Source organism: Molothrus aeneus, chromosome 12, assembly GCF_037042795.1.
Source record: "Molothrus aeneus isolate 106 chromosome 12, BPBGC_Maene_1.0, whole genome shotgun sequence".
NCBI classification, from domain to species: Eukaryota; Metazoa; Chordata; class Aves; order Passeriformes; family Icteridae; genus Molothrus; species Molothrus aeneus.
The window spans coordinates 13,162,348-13,178,575 of record NC_089657.1 but is presented as its reverse complement, the minus strand read 5'-3'; the positions used below and the strand labels follow the sequence as shown (position 1 = coordinate 13,178,575).

The following is a 16,228-nucleotide window of genomic DNA, read 5'->3' as shown; positions in this document are numbered from 1 at the left end:
TCCAGAAAGGAAGGATTTTAGCTTGCATCCTGCATGCAGTGCCTGACTTGAAGCTGCCATTCTCTTCTTCAAGTCTCTTATCTCTGATGCACTTATTGGTAACACCTGAGGGCTTTGGTACTTTGCAAAAACAAAGTGGATCTCAGTACTGGCAAAGACATAACCAAACACAAACATTTGAAGTTATTACTAAAAAACCAAGATTCTGAAACAGCATTTTTAACAAAATTAAACAGATAAACTTTGGTGCAAATTAAAAACAACTCTCTTGTATCTGAGCCCATAATGACTATTTTGAATACAGATTATTTACTGCTGGCAATAAAGAAGTTTTTTGGTAACTTTTCTGTTATTGGGAAAAGCTTGAATATAATCCAGTCAAAAAAAAATGCTGACTTTCCTAAATAGGGGCTGTGTTTTTGCAATAAAGAATACTGGTCAATATACAAGTGGAGGAAAACTGAACCAGATGTCAGTAATAGGACCACAGAACGTTGCATTTGCCCAGAATTGCTATTTTAAACACATGATGTTGGTCTACTGGTTTGTGGGATAATACATTCTTGGCAGCCAGAAAGAGTTTCGATATGTTAGAAGGTTATCCTTCAGCAACAAAAAAAAAAAAAAAAACCAAAAAAAAAAAAAAAAAAGAAAAAAAAAAAGAAGAAAAAAGGAGAAGTGAGGTAAAGAAAGGCCACTAATCCATCAAGTTACCTATAGCAAAAAAAAAAATCATGACTTAAGAAATCAATTCAAAGACAAGCCAGTGGGAAAACAGAAAGCTTGGGGTTCATGATAATTTTTGTTTTTTTGCTTTACCTCCTTAATACGAATACTTCATCCATCCTTCATTGCACTTTGCCTTCCTGGGTTTTTTAAAGACTCTTCCCTTCATTTGTACTCAGTTTCTGGTGAGCTTCCACCTTGCAGCTCCATCCAGGGTGGTCACAGCGACGTGGGGGAACCCAGCCCCATCCAGAGCACACAAACCCAGCACCGAGGGCTTTTCCTCCTTTGCTCACCCCAGGGTCCTGCTGCCCTCACTGGCTTTGCTGAAGGCAGCTGCCCCAAAACCCCTGAAGGCAGCCCTGCAAGCCATAAGCACACAAATAACAACCCAGGTCCCTGCCCACTGGCAATTTAGTAGTTGCCCATCTCTAAAATGCTGCCTAGCTCAGAGTCACAGTTTCTGAGTGGATTTTTGACATGTTTTTTGGTTTTGGGCTTTTTCCCCTTCTACTGAAGAAGTCTTCCTCTTCTATCTGTAAGTCTTCTTAATATTGGAATAAAACTTCAAAATGTACTTTGTATGTTTGGCCAACAAACACATCCCTGTTTTACCATGTAATAAATTTAAAAATCAACTCTGCTCATTGTCTTAACAAACCCTTCTCTGAAAGATAATTAAAACCACTTCCCAATATACAACCAAAGTTTTATTTTTATAGTCTATCTTCAATTATGGCATAATCCTTTCTTTTTTTTTAACCAGTGAAATATACAAATCACACAAGACAGAAATATGTACATTAAATGTACAGAACAGAGGAAAGGACATAGAAGTTTTACATATCTGAATGACAGGTAAAATATTTTACATTAAATAGGGTTTTAATAGCTAGGATCATGAGATTCAATTCTGCTCAGACAGAAGTCACTAAAAAGGAACATGAGGTGATTCAGCAAATGAAAAAAAAAAGATCATGGTTTTTGTACAATAAAAACCAAAGTGACATATTCAATGAATTAGTGCTTTATTTATTTCTCTTACTTTAAAGATATTCTTTTCAAACATCTGAAGATGAGGGGTAAATATGTCCTTGTACAATAAATTAAGAGCAATAAAGCGCCATTAAGAAGCTGATAAATGATCAAGATGAATTTAATGATACAGCTTAAAGGCTTGTGAAAAGTCAAGGCTTTAGTACAACTAGGCTAAAGTGAAAGGTTTTCTTCACTTGGTATCTTCAAAACCATTTTCTTTAACTTGTAGGATGGGACTGAGTTGGAAAGTGGCATCTGAACCCAAGATGAAATCCTGTGTAACTACACAGCGTGGGGGGAACACATATTGTTTGACAAATAACAATTCTCTGTTCAAAAACTGAAAAGCAAGGGCTGATTGCAGCACATTTTGGAGTTGGAAGGTGTCTCCTTCAGCAATAATCAATAATGCCCTTAATGTGAGAGTGGAGTAGAAGTGATCTCCAGACTGGTATCAATTCAAGTGCAGGGTGCTGCCTCTACCAACCACCCAAGGAAGTCCTGAAATTGGGAAGAGGCTTACTTCTTTGTGATTATCCTTAAAACTTCTGAACGTTACAAGTTCTTAAAAAAATAATAATTAAAAATAAAAACCCACCAAAAGCTTAGAATCAATCTAAACACCTGAAGAGATCTGAAAAAGAAAATAAGGGATGAACTGCCCCTTCAATTTAGATGTTTTATTTTTTTCTAAATCATTAAAATATATACGTACAAAAAGCTTTGAAGTATCAGACACCAGAGACCACAGCTCTCCCATATATATGTAACTGCTCGAGTATAGTCTGAACAGTTGTATAGTGTATATCTGCAGTATATTATCTAAAGCATGTGTATTAAAGACATAGGATGATAAATTTGGTATTGCTGCAACGTTTCATTGAACTATAATAGTCAGTTAATGTTATTAAAATATGAAACTACTGTCTCCTTGAGTGAAAGCGTTCCCAAAATCTGCGAAAAAAATAAAAATCAGTCATTCCAAGAGCGGATATCTAATGATTTATTTTCTCACATAAAATTAGAGGAGTTATTTGTCAAGCTGTGTTTTGAAAGACAGCCAGCTATTACACCATTTTAAGGCATTTTCAAATTTGGGGAACTCTCCTTTCAATGGGCTTTGCAGGCTGGGAAAGCAAAGCTGTCTGTGAGCATTGCCCAGCCCCAGTGCTGCGGGCAGCCTGCCCTGGGCTGCTCCACGCCCACCAGGGAAGGGCTGCTGCGGCACACGAGACACTCGAATGTCACAATTAGCTGATGAGGCCAAGCTCTGCCTTGAAGAATATCTTTATTATTCACCAAGGCAGATTTTTTTTTTTTCTGGGTTTTTTTTCCTGTCTTGCTCGGTTCTGGAACCAGCCCCGGTGACTCGGGGATAGCGCAGTTGAAGCCTTTCTGATCCTTTGCTCTTTGCCCTCCGGTGACCCATGGTGGGCAACCTACACCGCTCCTTGTGATGAACATACCCCTTATTTACAGAGCCCTACATGCACTGAACAGCTTTATACACCCTACTCTAGGAACTTCTAGTGTCTGAACCTAAAAGTCATGGACAGCTCTGTGTGTTCCTCACATCCATAAGGATGGTTCTAACATCCCAAGCACATTACGTGGTTGCTCTGTCTACTGCACATGTATTACGTTCCATGGATCTAAATTAGGATATGTCGGCTTTTCCCCTCAAACTACTCTATTGTTTGTAAGAAAAGTCAATTATTTTTTTTAACTTTGTAAAATAAATATTCTCAGATTCTCCCCCATTATTGCCAAAAATATAAGCCTCACACAGTTCTGGGATGGACGCAGAGAGGGTTTCCAGGCACTTCTCTTTGCAACCCTTATATTTTTCTTTTTTCTTTCTTTTTTTTCCTTCCCCGCCCTTTTTTTTTATTTTCTTTTTTTTTTTTTTTTTTAATTTTCTTAAAAGAAGACGAAAACTCCTTGGACTCTATAAATAAAGTGGAGATAGTCCTGCGGAAAGGGAGAGGGGCCTGCACCCCTTGCTGGCAGGCGGCTGCAGTTCCTCCCACCTCGTCCGTGCCCTATTTGCACACAAACTGGTCCACGATCTCTGTGCACAACTTGCATTTCACGTAGCAGCACCAGTGGAACTTGCAGTGGCAGCGCTCCCGCTGCACCGTCTTGAACTGGTCGTAGCCCCGGCCGCAGCACATGAGTTCGCAGCCGTCCATGCCCTCCGAGGTCTTATTGCACAGGCGGCCCTGGGTGCCCAGGGAGCCGGTGCTCTCGTTGCGCACGCAGTAGTCGGGGCTGGGGTCGATGTACACCAGGTCGTGGATGGTGGGGGCGTTGAAGCGGCTGTTCACCTGCACCAGCTTCCCCCGGCTGTTGAGCTTCATGGCGGCGGCGCTGTCGTATTTCTCCTTCAGGGCGTCGCCCACCTTGCGGAAGTCGGCGAGCTGCAGCCAGCAGGTCTTCAGGCTGCAGGAGCCGGAGACGCCGTGGCACTTACAGGCCACGTCAGCCAGGTTGTACACCGTCTGCAGAGTCAGGGAGAGAAGCAGGAACCGTGATCAAAGACTAGCACGGCTGTGAGAGTGTTTATACCCCTCATCTCCTGCCCTCTGTCCTAGCCCCTCCACAGTATTCACCTTAGCATCCTCTCCCCTCCTCCTATTCAGTGAGAAGGACGAGTCAGCTGACACACCCATGCACTCCCAGCACCCCAAAGAGCCAGGAGGAGGAGGAAGAAGAGAGGAGACTCTCACCAGCCTCTCCCCACAGCAGAGACAGCCACAACAGCACACACAGCCCAGACAGCAGCATCACTCAGGCTGCACTCAAATTTTAGGAATTTGCTCTCACGCCAGCAAAGGATTTTGCTGTTTCATTGAGAAATGTAAAACATCTCCTTATTTTCTATCTGAGTTACTGTCCCTATTGATCTCTGCTTGAGGCTGCAATTAGGGAAAGAGTTAAGATTCCTCTTGCTCCTGGCTCAGCTGCAGCTGATTGTCTACTCTTGGCTCAGCATCCTCCTCCTATCCCAAACACTGCTCTGGAAGAGAGACTTCATCCAAGAAGAAACCCCCAAACACCTATGGGTGGGAGTCAGAGCTACATAGCAATATCCTCTTTACAAAGCTTTGGCAGGGAAACCTCAGTCATTTGCCCTGTACAAATAAAATAAGAGTCAGTGTTGACACTGCCCCAAAAATCCTGGGGTCTGACACATTAGATGATACTGTAGACAGCTTCCACCCAGCAGTTACAGAGTCTTAACACTGCCAAATGGCACTGCACAGATGTGGCTGAGGAAGGAAAAAACTCCTCAAGTCTCCGTAAGCAACTGTCAAAGTGTCATTTTTCTTCTTACTAATAGTAATTGGCCTGTCCATTGCTCTCAGACACCCTCCTCTTACATTTAAATACTATTAATTTTTAATTATCTTTCATCCTTCTTCACCTTAGAGCACAAGTGCAAAGTCTCAGCTGACTATTGTTGGCACTTCAAGCTCTAGGCAAATAATGATTTTGGCTCTTCATATTCAGACTATTAAAAAAAGTTTACACCCATTCATTTAAAGCATTTTTGAGATTAAAGAAACCATGAAAACATGTTCAACCACAGAAGGCCATGTTTTCTAATAGCAAAGAGAAGCTTTTCACATAGTCTTAAACCAGGCAAAGAAAAAAAGTCAGAACAATCTTGTGGCACAATTCCAGCCTGGGAAGCCCAGCACACCCCTCTTGCTTCCAACACACACTGTCCTGGTTGGAAATACCAACTAATAAAATTCTGTTCTACAGAGAACCCACAGCGAGCAGGGCACTTTTCATGAAACAATACAGAGGGAAACTCAACACGCTTTGGTCCCAGCCTCCCCCGTGAGGAAAGCAACAGGACTGTCAGACAACCAAAAGCAACACCAACCCATGCACTCCCCACCCACCCACACCCCATGTTTGCCGTTTTCTCGTTTTGCGCGTCAAACCAAAGACAAGCCACGGTAGCTGCTCTGTGCCCCGCTGAACCGTGTTTTCCCCAAAAAGAAGGGATGAGGAGGAGCGTGGAGGGACACACAGTGGTGCAGACACTCACTCTTCTGCCGGCCTCGTTGTTGTGCAGGTTCATCATGATGCGGGCGCTCTCGTAGGAGCCTCGCTGGTAAACCCGCTCGCGCTCGCGCGCGTCCACGAACTCCTTGGCGAAGCGGTACCCGTACTCGATGTTGTCCCCGCAGCCGCCCCACAGCCAGTCCCGGGGCAGGTCCTTGGGCCGCGCGGCGCGGCTGCAGCCGCACGAGGACAGCTCGCCCTCCCGGCACGCGCGGCTCATGGCGTTGACCACGCCGGCCGCGCTCACCGCGTAGGTGAACGCCGTCTCCCGGCTGCCTGCACGGAGACACAAGCGAGGTTAGGGGACAGCACCATTCCCTCCCTTGTCCTCCCAGCCTGCTGCTGGGCCGGGAGGACCAAGGCTCTCCAGAGCCAACAAGTTCACTCGCATGGTAAAAGGGTAACCCTGAACCACGCTGCCCAAAACATTCTCACTCTGAAAGAACCAGCCAACCCAAGCCATGTGAGCACACACAGTTTGTCAAGAGCAGAAATCACTTCTCTTTCATGCTGGTGAATGCCTGGATGAAAGTGCAGAGTGGAGGTGGGTCAGGGCCATGAGGCCAGCAGGGCCAAAGCAGCCATGCCTGCATGTGAGGGGAGGGAAGGCTCCCTGTCCTTCAGAAGAAAGAGATGTTAAATACAACTTTTAAAAGTCTGGTTCTTAAATTACTACTTTTCAAACGTGATTGATGCACTTCACCCACTTATTCCAATTTATTTAAAGTTCAGGCAATTTATGAAGTCTCCTAGTATCAAAAGAAACGCGCAGCAGAATAACACACAACTTTTCATCCTACACATTAGCCAGACACTTCTGGAGGAGACTATTTAAAACTAACAACAACCTGTGCTGGTTATTATCCACCACTTCAGCTCTTGTGAATATGGCAAGGAAGCCCATGGACAATCATTTTTACAAATTACAGGGAAGAAAAAACCCTTGGCACGAGGTGGCCTTGAAGGTTTTCTCCTGCATCTGGTGCCCTTAAATGGAAATGGAAAACCTCAAGTTTCCAGCTTTCGTTAAGAGAAAGTTACAATACCCATAATGTAAGACATGGCCACATACCATCCTATTGACAGTATCAGATCCCACCTCATTAAGTGTCTGACTTCCCCAATCACTTTTCCAAGGGTGCCACAAGCTCTGAGTACAACTAGCAAAGCTTGCACATAAACAAACACAAAACTTGCACCAGAAAGCAACACTTGAAGTTTGTTTTTCTCCTTAAGAGACAGCATCCCAATGGGTCGTTTCCAAGAAAGATTCTTGGAATGACTAAGAATAGACTAAATATTTTTTTTTTCTGTTTATATGATTTAAGTTTTATTCCTAATCTTTAGTCTAATCAATAGATCAAGCTAGTTTTTAGTCTTGGTTTTACGTGATTTTTCTTAGGGAACATCATGGCCTTTGAAAAACTAAGATGTTAAGAGGCTTTGTTTTGGGCAAGTCACATATATTTAGACAGCAACATTTTAGGCAAAATCTCTTTGTACAAGATGTATCATGACAGGTCAAATCTAATAGGAGCTTTCAAGCACTTCTGAAACATAAATAATTTGAAGTCTGGTTCATATTTAACATCAAGATGACACCATGATCAGAGCAGCTTTGTTAATACAACAGCTGTCATCCACTGGATTAATTTTAGTAATAGATGCTAGGTTTAAATGGGAAATATCAGAAATCTTATGTTAGGAAAGATGAGACTTAAGAAAGATCAGAAGCACTTTGCTACTTTACAATGGTCTATACTCACAGACACCTGCTCTTGGAAGTATCCACATGAATTGTGGGTATAAAGGGTTACAGGAGTAGCATTTTCAGTTAAAAAAACATTGGCTTTATGTGGTGACTTAAGCCTTGCATCTACTGCAAACTATAGCAGGGGGAACCTCATACAGATTTTAATGTTCCCATTTGCTCTGTAACACACATTTTTGGATTAATTCCTTAAGCAAAATTTCCACTATATTGAGAGGAAAGAAACGTGGTCTGCTTTGGACCACAGGACTCGCCTCCTCCATTCCATTTTTGTTCTTTTGCATGTTTAGTTAACTCATGCTTTCTCATGGTTAACTCTGCCCCTTACTGCGGGATTTAAACTCATAAAGCTGACTATTTTTGACTCGTTTTCATTATTAACCTGGAACAAATTTTAAAGAACTTACTCTCAGTGGGAAGGAGAAGGAAAGGCTTGGGTACAGGAAGGAGAGTTGCCCTGCAAGTTCCCTCCTTGAACATTTAGGCAAATTATAAAATAGCATCAGCTGCTGAAGTACACTTCAAGCCAACACTGCCTCAAGTCATCGACCCCAGGAACACATTAAGAGTGATGGCTCCACACGGATGAGTTACTTTGAGTTTTCTTTTTTTTCCTTCTTTTTTCAGTCTTTAGGCGCAACTGTGCTTTCCTTCACTGTCAAACATATCTGTCTTTTCCCACAGTCCAGGATTTCTCTCTATTGTAGCCATGGCAAGCAAACACACATTCCAAACACGTTCGAGTCCCCTCTCTCCCATATATATAAAACATAGAAATGGAACTGTTCAATATACACACACTGTAGGAAGCCACCCACAGAGCAAGGCGCTGAGCTTTACACTCGATCTGAATAAGTCTGCAAGAACAGAACCTTTTTTTTTTTTATACCTGAACATAAGATACAAAATGTTCTTTGTCTTGCATTTTAAAAGCATTCAACATCAGGCTGAAGGCAGAATAAGCTGGACCCCAACCACACGGAGCTGTAGGGGGAGGATCCAGTGATTTTGTTTCCTGTTAGCACTTAGCTGTGTGTGCAAAGCCCATGTGCAGCCTGCACAGGGCTGGCCACAAAGCCAGGAGATGGCAGCGAGCACCGTGGCCTGACCTGGGAACCAGCACCCAAGGAGAGCAGTGCAGAACACAGGCCCTAAAACTTTACAGTTCAATAAGCCACAGAGCAAGTTTCCAAACCCAAGGGCAGGTTTATTTGTACAGCTTTAGCTAACTGCAGGGTAAATCCTGGAAGAAAGACTGTCCATTGACACACGGGGCCGTGGCTGTGCCGGCGGGCAGTGCCATGCCCGGAACTCTCTGGGGCGCAACCAAGGGCACGTGGCAAAACCTCCCAAACAATGTGCACTCAGAGCCTGCACCCTGCACAGCAAGGGGCATCTGACAGCCCATCACACAGACCATGGCAGGCTGAAGTCAATGGAATCAGGCTCTGAAAATGTCCACTTTTCCCTCCACACAGAGGAACACCAACTGGTCATTATTAAGGGTCAGCGTGAAATTCTACAACTGCTACACCTCCTTCCTTGCTCTCACTGAATACACTCTTCATGCTCTCACTCCTGAATATGGCTATTAACCTTGCTTCCATCTGCAATTAGAGTAAGTGGCTTAATTACATGATGAATTGCTGTGTAGACATCAGCTAATACAGTCATATCCAGCAAAAGGGTGCGGCAAAGTTATTTAACTTGAAAGGAACCACCTTTAAATAGATCTGTCATTCTTGGGGAGGGCAGAAATATCGATTCCAGAGACAGACACCACAAATCACGGGCCCCATCCTGTACACTCCTTCACACCAACAGTCCCCCTGAGCTAATTTTCACTTGCTTGGATAATAAATAAGGGCTGAAGGATGAAGGCCTAAATTTTAAACAGAGTAATTTTCTGAGGTTTTTTGTTATATTACTAGAACAGAGAGGTGTACAGAAGAAGCTTGCTTTCATGTTTTTAGACTTTTGCTTGGGTAAGGAAAAAACCCCAATGGAGGGTTAATACTGTGCTTTAAAAAGCCTAAGGAAGGTTGTTTATCTAAAATTGAATGTTCCAATTCGGTACTTTCACGCAATAGATTTTTTTCTATTTGTCTGACAATCTCCAAATAAAAACTTCTTTTAACAAAAACTGAGACTAAATGTGAATTGATGCATTCCTTCAACTTTAACTGGAGTCAGCCCATTTACAGACGAACCCAGACTGAAACCAATTTTAAAACTTTTTCTTTTTCTAAAGCAGGACAGAAAAACACTGCCATAAAAGCTTTGCTTTACAACCCCAACTAAAAAGCAGTGCTGCATTTGCCAGTGTACTGCTCAGTACTTAAAGCATCACAAGTGTCACCCAGAAAAGTAAGCATTTTCAGTTGATTACACAAAATCAGCAATCTGCCTTGAGAAAGTCAGAGGAAGGTTTCACCATGGACCCCATTCAACAGCACTGGTTAAAATTTTGCCAAGGACTTTAAAATACTATGAGGTCCTTAAATGCTAATAAAGTCAGGCAGCACATGAGCAATGGAGAAGGCCAGAAGGCCATTTCAGAGAGGATCTGACAGGGGAAGTGCTGGGTGTCCACCAAATTGTGATAAGATGTTAAACAAGAATCTGTCTCTCACCATGGATGTGATTCCATTAAATGTCAGTTACAAGGACAATCACACATTTTATCATGATAGAACTGATCTCATGAAAATTACCCTGCTACAGTAATTTAAAAATAAATCTGTTTTCCTTAAAAAGAGAGAAAAAACCACTGTATCTGGAAATAAGCAAGGAGGAATTGCCTATAAACACTAATCGACAGAGCAGCAATTTTCAGTTAACGTCTGGACCAAGAGCGATTTATTATCCAGCTGCTAACTTTGGAACTAGACATGGACATCTTTAATTTTACAAGACGCTGCTGGTTTTAATTCTTGTAGGTTGCCTTCGTTTTGTCTCAGGTTTTCTAAAAAAGAGATTTCAGGGCCTCATTTTCCTTTCTCCCCTATTCCCATATGCAAATATATATTCCTACTTTGTTTTCCAAGACATATGGCTGGACAGTGGTGGGAAATCACCTCCAGCTAAAAATAATCCAGCTCCTTTGCCAACTTTTAGAAACACTTGATTGTATACAGTACTCAGTAAGAACCTGGCAAGAGATTCAAGTGCAGAACAGTGTGTGCCATACATATCCTCAGACAAGAGTTTAATCATAAAGATGTTGCTTCCTACCTATCTGCATGACTCTGCCAAAAACAGAGTTGTTGTCCACAGTGCTGCAATTCCATCTTCTATGTCTGAATTGATACTGGCACTCCTTAATGCCCGTCTTTGCACCCTCTCCAATGAACTGCATATGGTCCTGATACAACTGGCAGAGTTTCTTCTGTCCTTGGGAAAGCCCTGCTAGCTGGCTACACAGTGGCTGGGCTCCTATAATGTACACTTCTGACATCTGAACAGGGTTCATGGGGTTCATGGGGTTCATCCCTAAAGACCTGCACAAAGAAAGATTTGCATTAATAAACAGAAGACTTCAAAATAAAATAAAGCAATTTTTAAAAATATCTATAAATCCCAGACACGTATCTTATGCACGAGTATACAACTCCTGTTTTTGTTAACAAGTGAGGAAAAGCCCCAGACACTTAAATATGAAACTTTGTTTTAAGAACAGGACAGAAGTTACTAGTTTCCACCCATGTGGTTATCACCATACCTTAGAGACTGAAGTACGACACAGACTTGGAAGACTTGCATCTAGGCAGTCTTTTACCAGCTTAAATTGACACAGTAAAAAAATCAGAAGCTCCAAACAATTGAAAGGCCAGGAAAATAAATAAAGCAAAAATGAAAAAAGCTCTCCAAATCCCAATTTATCTTAACACATATTTTATACTTAAGGCTGGGTTTTTCAATCTGATCTCTTAAATAGGGAAACCTTTAGCAAGCCAGAAGTTAGAAATTTGCTACAGACTACGTCTAGCTTCTTCCAAATGACAACACAGAAACATACAGGCAAGTATATTCATTCTAAACAAAATCAACTTTGTTTTCTTAATTTTTAAAGTGCTCTTCACATCATAGTTTTCAATTAAAAAGTAGCTATTAATCCAAAAGGCATCACTGGAAAGAGCAGAGAAACACCTATTTCAAGAACTCTCAACATTGTACACTATGCAGATAATTTGCCAAAGCAGGAATTTAAACATACTCCTTTGTAACTAAACATATTTGTAAACATTTCAGTTACAGAAAACTTCAAACTGAAACGTTAAGTTTTTCCTTGCAAATCAGCATTTTCTTTTGTACATGCAAAACTTCTAACATAAGGGAGTTGAAACATGTCTTTTAAAAGAAAAACCATTATAGTGATTTAAAGATGATAAAACTCATAGAGAATCCACCAGACAGCATTCTAAAAGCTGTGTTTTACAAGACGAGATGTTGCACATTTACCCTCACTCGACAGACCCGTTCCTTCTCCTACCCAACATATTCCAACCAGCACACTTCTCCCCTGCTGCCTCGCTCCCGCCGCACTCCCGCAGAAACAAAGTACAGAAGAAGCACAGAGACATTGAAGCAAGCAAATCTTGACACCCCCTTTCAAAACCAAGTCGATACGAGATGCTTACCACCAAGAGCTGGCTTCTATTACAACCTGGGTAAAAGAGGAGAAAACGGCCAGAGCCACTACGAGGTACTGAGAAGCCATTGTACTGCCAACTGTCCCCACAGCACCTCCGTGGATTAATACTGCACTGGATTTCTAGAGGGGGGAGAAAAAGGATCAGATTGTTTATTGCTTCTCAGACCATTTTCGAGCATTCAAGTTTAAACAACGGAAGTCTCCGGGCCCCTTTTAACTTGACTCTGACTCGCCGGCCCTTCTCCCCGCCGCGGCTCTGGTGCCAGACACAGGCACGACGCAGCTCCCGCTGCACCGGGCAGAGCCCACCCCGCCAGCCCCCACCCCCCCGCGGACGCCGCCTTCCCGGGGCGCCCGCCCGTCCCTCTGCCCCGGCCCCGCCGCTCCCGCACCCCGCCCGCCGCCGGACGGGACGGGACCAGGCGCAAGAGCCGCTCCGGACGCCGGACCCATCCCCGCTGCCCCGGGGCTGCAGCGACCCGCGGGCATTACCCCATCGCTGCCCGCGCCGGGGACACGAAAGGCTCACGGCTGGCTAAAGGCGGCTGCAGGTTTGCAAAGGGAGCCCGACAGGGAGGGGGCCGGTGCCTCGAGGGGTCGGTTCCGCAGGGGGCCCGAGGGCTCCCGCCCCGGGATGATGCGGCCGGTCCTTGCCCTTCTCCGTCGTCCCCTAAAACATCGCGGCGCAGCCTCGGGGCTCCCGCCCGCCGCGATCCCTGAGGCAGCCCCGAGCTCCGCGCTGGCACCGCGGTGACTGCCCCGACGGCAACCCCGGGGCCGGTACCGGTCCGGGGAGGTACCAGGAGCGACAAGGGGCAGCTCCGCGTCGCGACCCGGACCCTGCAACAACCGGGCTGCCGTCCTGGAAGTCAAACGCTTCCCCGACAGGTCCCGCGATCACCGTCTGGTCCTCACACGGGACTCTCTCACTCTCTCCCTAGAGCCATTCCTGGGGTTGATTTCCCCTCCCCTCGGAAGGAAAAAAAAAAAAAAAAAAAAAAAAAAGAAGAAAAAAAAAAAGGACATTTCGACACTTGGGGGCTCCCTATTCCCTATTCATTCTCCAAAGGCCCTTAACGCTGAATTGAAGGTGTTCTTAATTCTAATTTATTTCTGTTTGCGAAGGGCTGGGAGGAGCGGAGCGCTGGCAGCGGGGCCGGACACGGAACCTGCCCGGACACATGCGGGGGAGCTGCCGCAGCTCGGGGACCCCCATGGGCCGCTCCCCGACACTGCTCGGGGGCTGCAGCCCGGGGGCGAAGCCTCCCCGCGCCGTGCGGGTTAAACATCCATCCCCTGCCGCGGGAGATGAGCCCCTCACCTCCCCACTGCTGGGGGTGGGTAAACGGGGGCCGGTCTCCTGCAGCACAAAGAGCCCGCCCGTCCCACGGGGGCTCAGTCCCGGCAACGGTGCGAACGCCGAGGGCGCGTTGAGCGAGGGACGAGGCGAAGCGAGGAGTGCGCGGGGCAAGTCGCGACACCCGACAGCGCGCGACGCGCTGGGCTCTTTTCATCTCGTTACTTCTTGAAACAATGACAGTAACAAAGGAGCGCCACGAAAGTGCCCGAGCCCAGCCTGAGGAGGTCGGAGACGCCGGTGCCCATGCGGGACGCTGACAGCTGTGCAGCTGCCCGGCCCAGCAGCCAGCCCGGGCACGCCGAGCTGCCCGGCGGGGCGGGCGGCCGCGGAGGGAGCGGGGCAGAGCCGGGAGCGGGGCAGAGCCGGGAGCGGGGCGCTGTCCCCGCTGCAAGACGCGGCCGGCAGGGTCAAAGCGTTCTGTCCCCACAAGGCCCGGGCGCCCCCCGAGCTCGGAGCCCCCGGGCCGGCGGGCGGGGAGCGGTGGCGGCTCGCTCCCAACAGGGGGCGGCCTCGCTCGGCGCCTCTGCCCTTCCGACGGCACCTCCGCGCCGCTGCCATCGCCCCTGCGCTGCGCGCACTGCGCCGAGCTGCGAGGCTGCGGAGACACCTGCGCCCGGGGCCGCGGACAGCCCGGCCCTGACAGCCCGGCCCTTCTGCACGCAGCAGCTGACAAGGTACCACCAGAAACAACACACAATAAAAAGCCCACAGTAAAAAAAAAAATAATAAAAAAATAAAAAAAGAAAGAAAAAAAAAAAGCAGACTGCCCAGCAGCACTGGAGATCGGGAGTGTGAGGCACCGTGTTCAACTTTGTAGGGCCGCGGAGATTGGGTTTTGGTATTTAACGCACCCCATGCGGAGCCCGCGCTCCTTGCCGAGATGAAAAGAGAGGCTTTTACAGATCCTGCACCGCGGGATCGCCTCTGATCCTGTTTTACACGGGGTGTCTGGAAAGCCTGCGAAGGCATCTGGTTTTCTAGGAGCTCTACCAGCGGGCAGGCGGCATCCAGAGCCCGGCTCCGGGGGGCTGTAAACCGCGGGAGGCGCAGCGGCTCCGCGGGGACCCCCCGGCCGCCTCCTGCTCCCCGCTGCGTCTTCACAGCCATTTGGAGGAGCCAGACCACGTCTCACGTTTGCAGGGAAAGGCACTGGTCGGGTCCCGGCCCAGCTCTCCCCACCGGAGGCGCAGAGGGGTTGTTTTCCCGGGGGTGAAGGCACATCGTGTCCTTCCCTCGGCGCCCGGGGACAGCCTCGCTCCTCGGCCCCGCTGAACTCCCCGTGACCCTCCGAGCGCAGCCCATTTACCATACAATTGACAATTAAAAACAAACAAACAACAAAAAGCCAACAGCCTTTCCAACATGGAGTCCTCGCAGCGCCAAGGGGACCCCGAGGAGCCACGCTCCTCCGCGCTGACCCAGGCGGGACCCGCTGCAGATGCAGAGTGATAATCTCCAGAAACTGAGAATAAAATTAAATGGGGGGGGGGGGGGGGGGCTGACTCCGGGTCCTCTGCTGGCCCCCAGCCAGTTCTCCTTAAAGGTACAGGCCACCATTAGCGCCGACGTTGGGCTCCTCCATAGCGATCCTCCTCGGGAAACTTTGGGAAGTTTGGAAAGATGTCTTTAAACTCGCGTTAGGAGCCGCTGCCAGAAAGATGCACCGGGATGCGGCGGGCAGAGCGAGCCTAGCAAGTGTCCCTGCGGCGGGCAGCCTCTCTTCGGGGGGAAATTTAAAAAGAGAAGGGAAAGCAGAAAATACAAGAGCTTTTCCCAAGTGGGAGCAGAACTCTCCGCGGTGGGTGAGAGCGGGGAGGCAGGAGCACCCGGCGCTAGCCGAGGAGGGCAGGAGAGGCCGCCCCGCGCCGGGGCCCCGCACCTCGCCGAGCGCAGCCCACCCTGCGCGCCCGCGGCCCCTGCGGCGCGGAGCCCCCGCGCCCCGCGCGGACTCACCTCCATCGCGCGGGATCACTGAGCGGGAGCAGCCAAGTAATCCAAGCGGAGCGGGAGGAGAAACGGCGAGACGAAAGTAAAATCCTGGCTCGCAGGAGCCGGGCGGTATCGTCCCGAGCCGCGGCCGGGGGAGCGCGGGGGCCCGCGGAGCTGGCGGGGGGCGGCGGGCGAGCGGCCGCCCTGTCCGGCGCAAACCGAGCGTGTCCGACTGCGGAGCGGGGCACCAGTGCAGCCTTCTTTCCAAGGTCCATCAGCAATCGCAGTAATTAGGGCTTTCCACCAGCAGAAGAAGAAGGAGGTAAAAAAAAAAAAAAAAGCCAAAAAAAAAAAAAAAAGCCAAAAAAAAAAAGCCAACCCAACACACGCACACAGCGCCCGTGGGCGTGATTGTGCGGAAGCAAATAAAAATCTTCACAAGCGGCAGCGAAAGCGCCGCGGGCGACGATCCGTCCCACCAGCCCAGGTGGTGCCGCCGCGGGGCTCCCCGCGCTCCCACCCGGCTCCGCCGGCGCTCGGGCCGCCGACCGCCCCCTCCGCAGCTCGGCGCGGACCGGCCCGCGAGAGGGGGACGATGGAGCCGAGCGGGTGCAGGGCTCCCCCCTGCCCGCCCCCCTTCACTTGCTTAAAGGCTGGGCGGTGCAGAGCC

At 47.8% G+C, this 16,228-nt stretch overlaps 1 protein-coding gene across 2 annotated transcripts; it reads right to left on the bottom strand.

Annotated features, from left to right (window-relative positions):
* Positions 1–1,418: 1,418 nt before the first annotated feature.
* On the bottom strand, positions 1,419–15,859 carry WNT5A (Wnt family member 5A). 2 transcript variants are annotated; one of them, XM_066558250.1, is made up of 5 exons: positions 15,583–15,859; positions 12,256–12,389; positions 10,850–11,115; positions 5,828–6,120; positions 1,419–4,265 (listed from the first exon to the last, which is right to left on the bottom strand). In XM_066558250.1, exons 1-5 carry the CDS (start codon positions 15,586–15,588, stop codon positions 3,807–3,809), a joined length of 1,158 nt encoding a protein of 385 aa, XP_066414347.1. In that variant the 5' UTR covers positions 15,589–15,859; the 3' UTR covers positions 1,419–3,806. The 2 variants fall into 2 exon arrangements, with proteins under 2 accessions (XP_066414347.1, XP_066414348.1); XM_066558251.1 differs by lacking the exon at positions 15,583–15,859 and adding an exon at positions 12,762–13,137.
* Positions 15,860–16,228: the final 369 nt, after the last annotated feature.

Bases quoted from the DNA above. Each gene is read 5' to 3' on its own strand.
- WNT5A (XM_066558250.1), bottom strand. The intron at 11,116-12,255 runs GTAAGCATCTCG...TTCTTTGTGCAG, and splicing joins ATAGAAGCCAGCTCTTGGTG to GTCTTTAGGGATGAACCCCA. The intron at 4,266-5,827 runs GTGAGTGTCTGC...CTGACTCTGCAG, and splicing joins ACAACGAGGCCGGCAGAAGA to ACGGTGTACAACCTGGCTGA.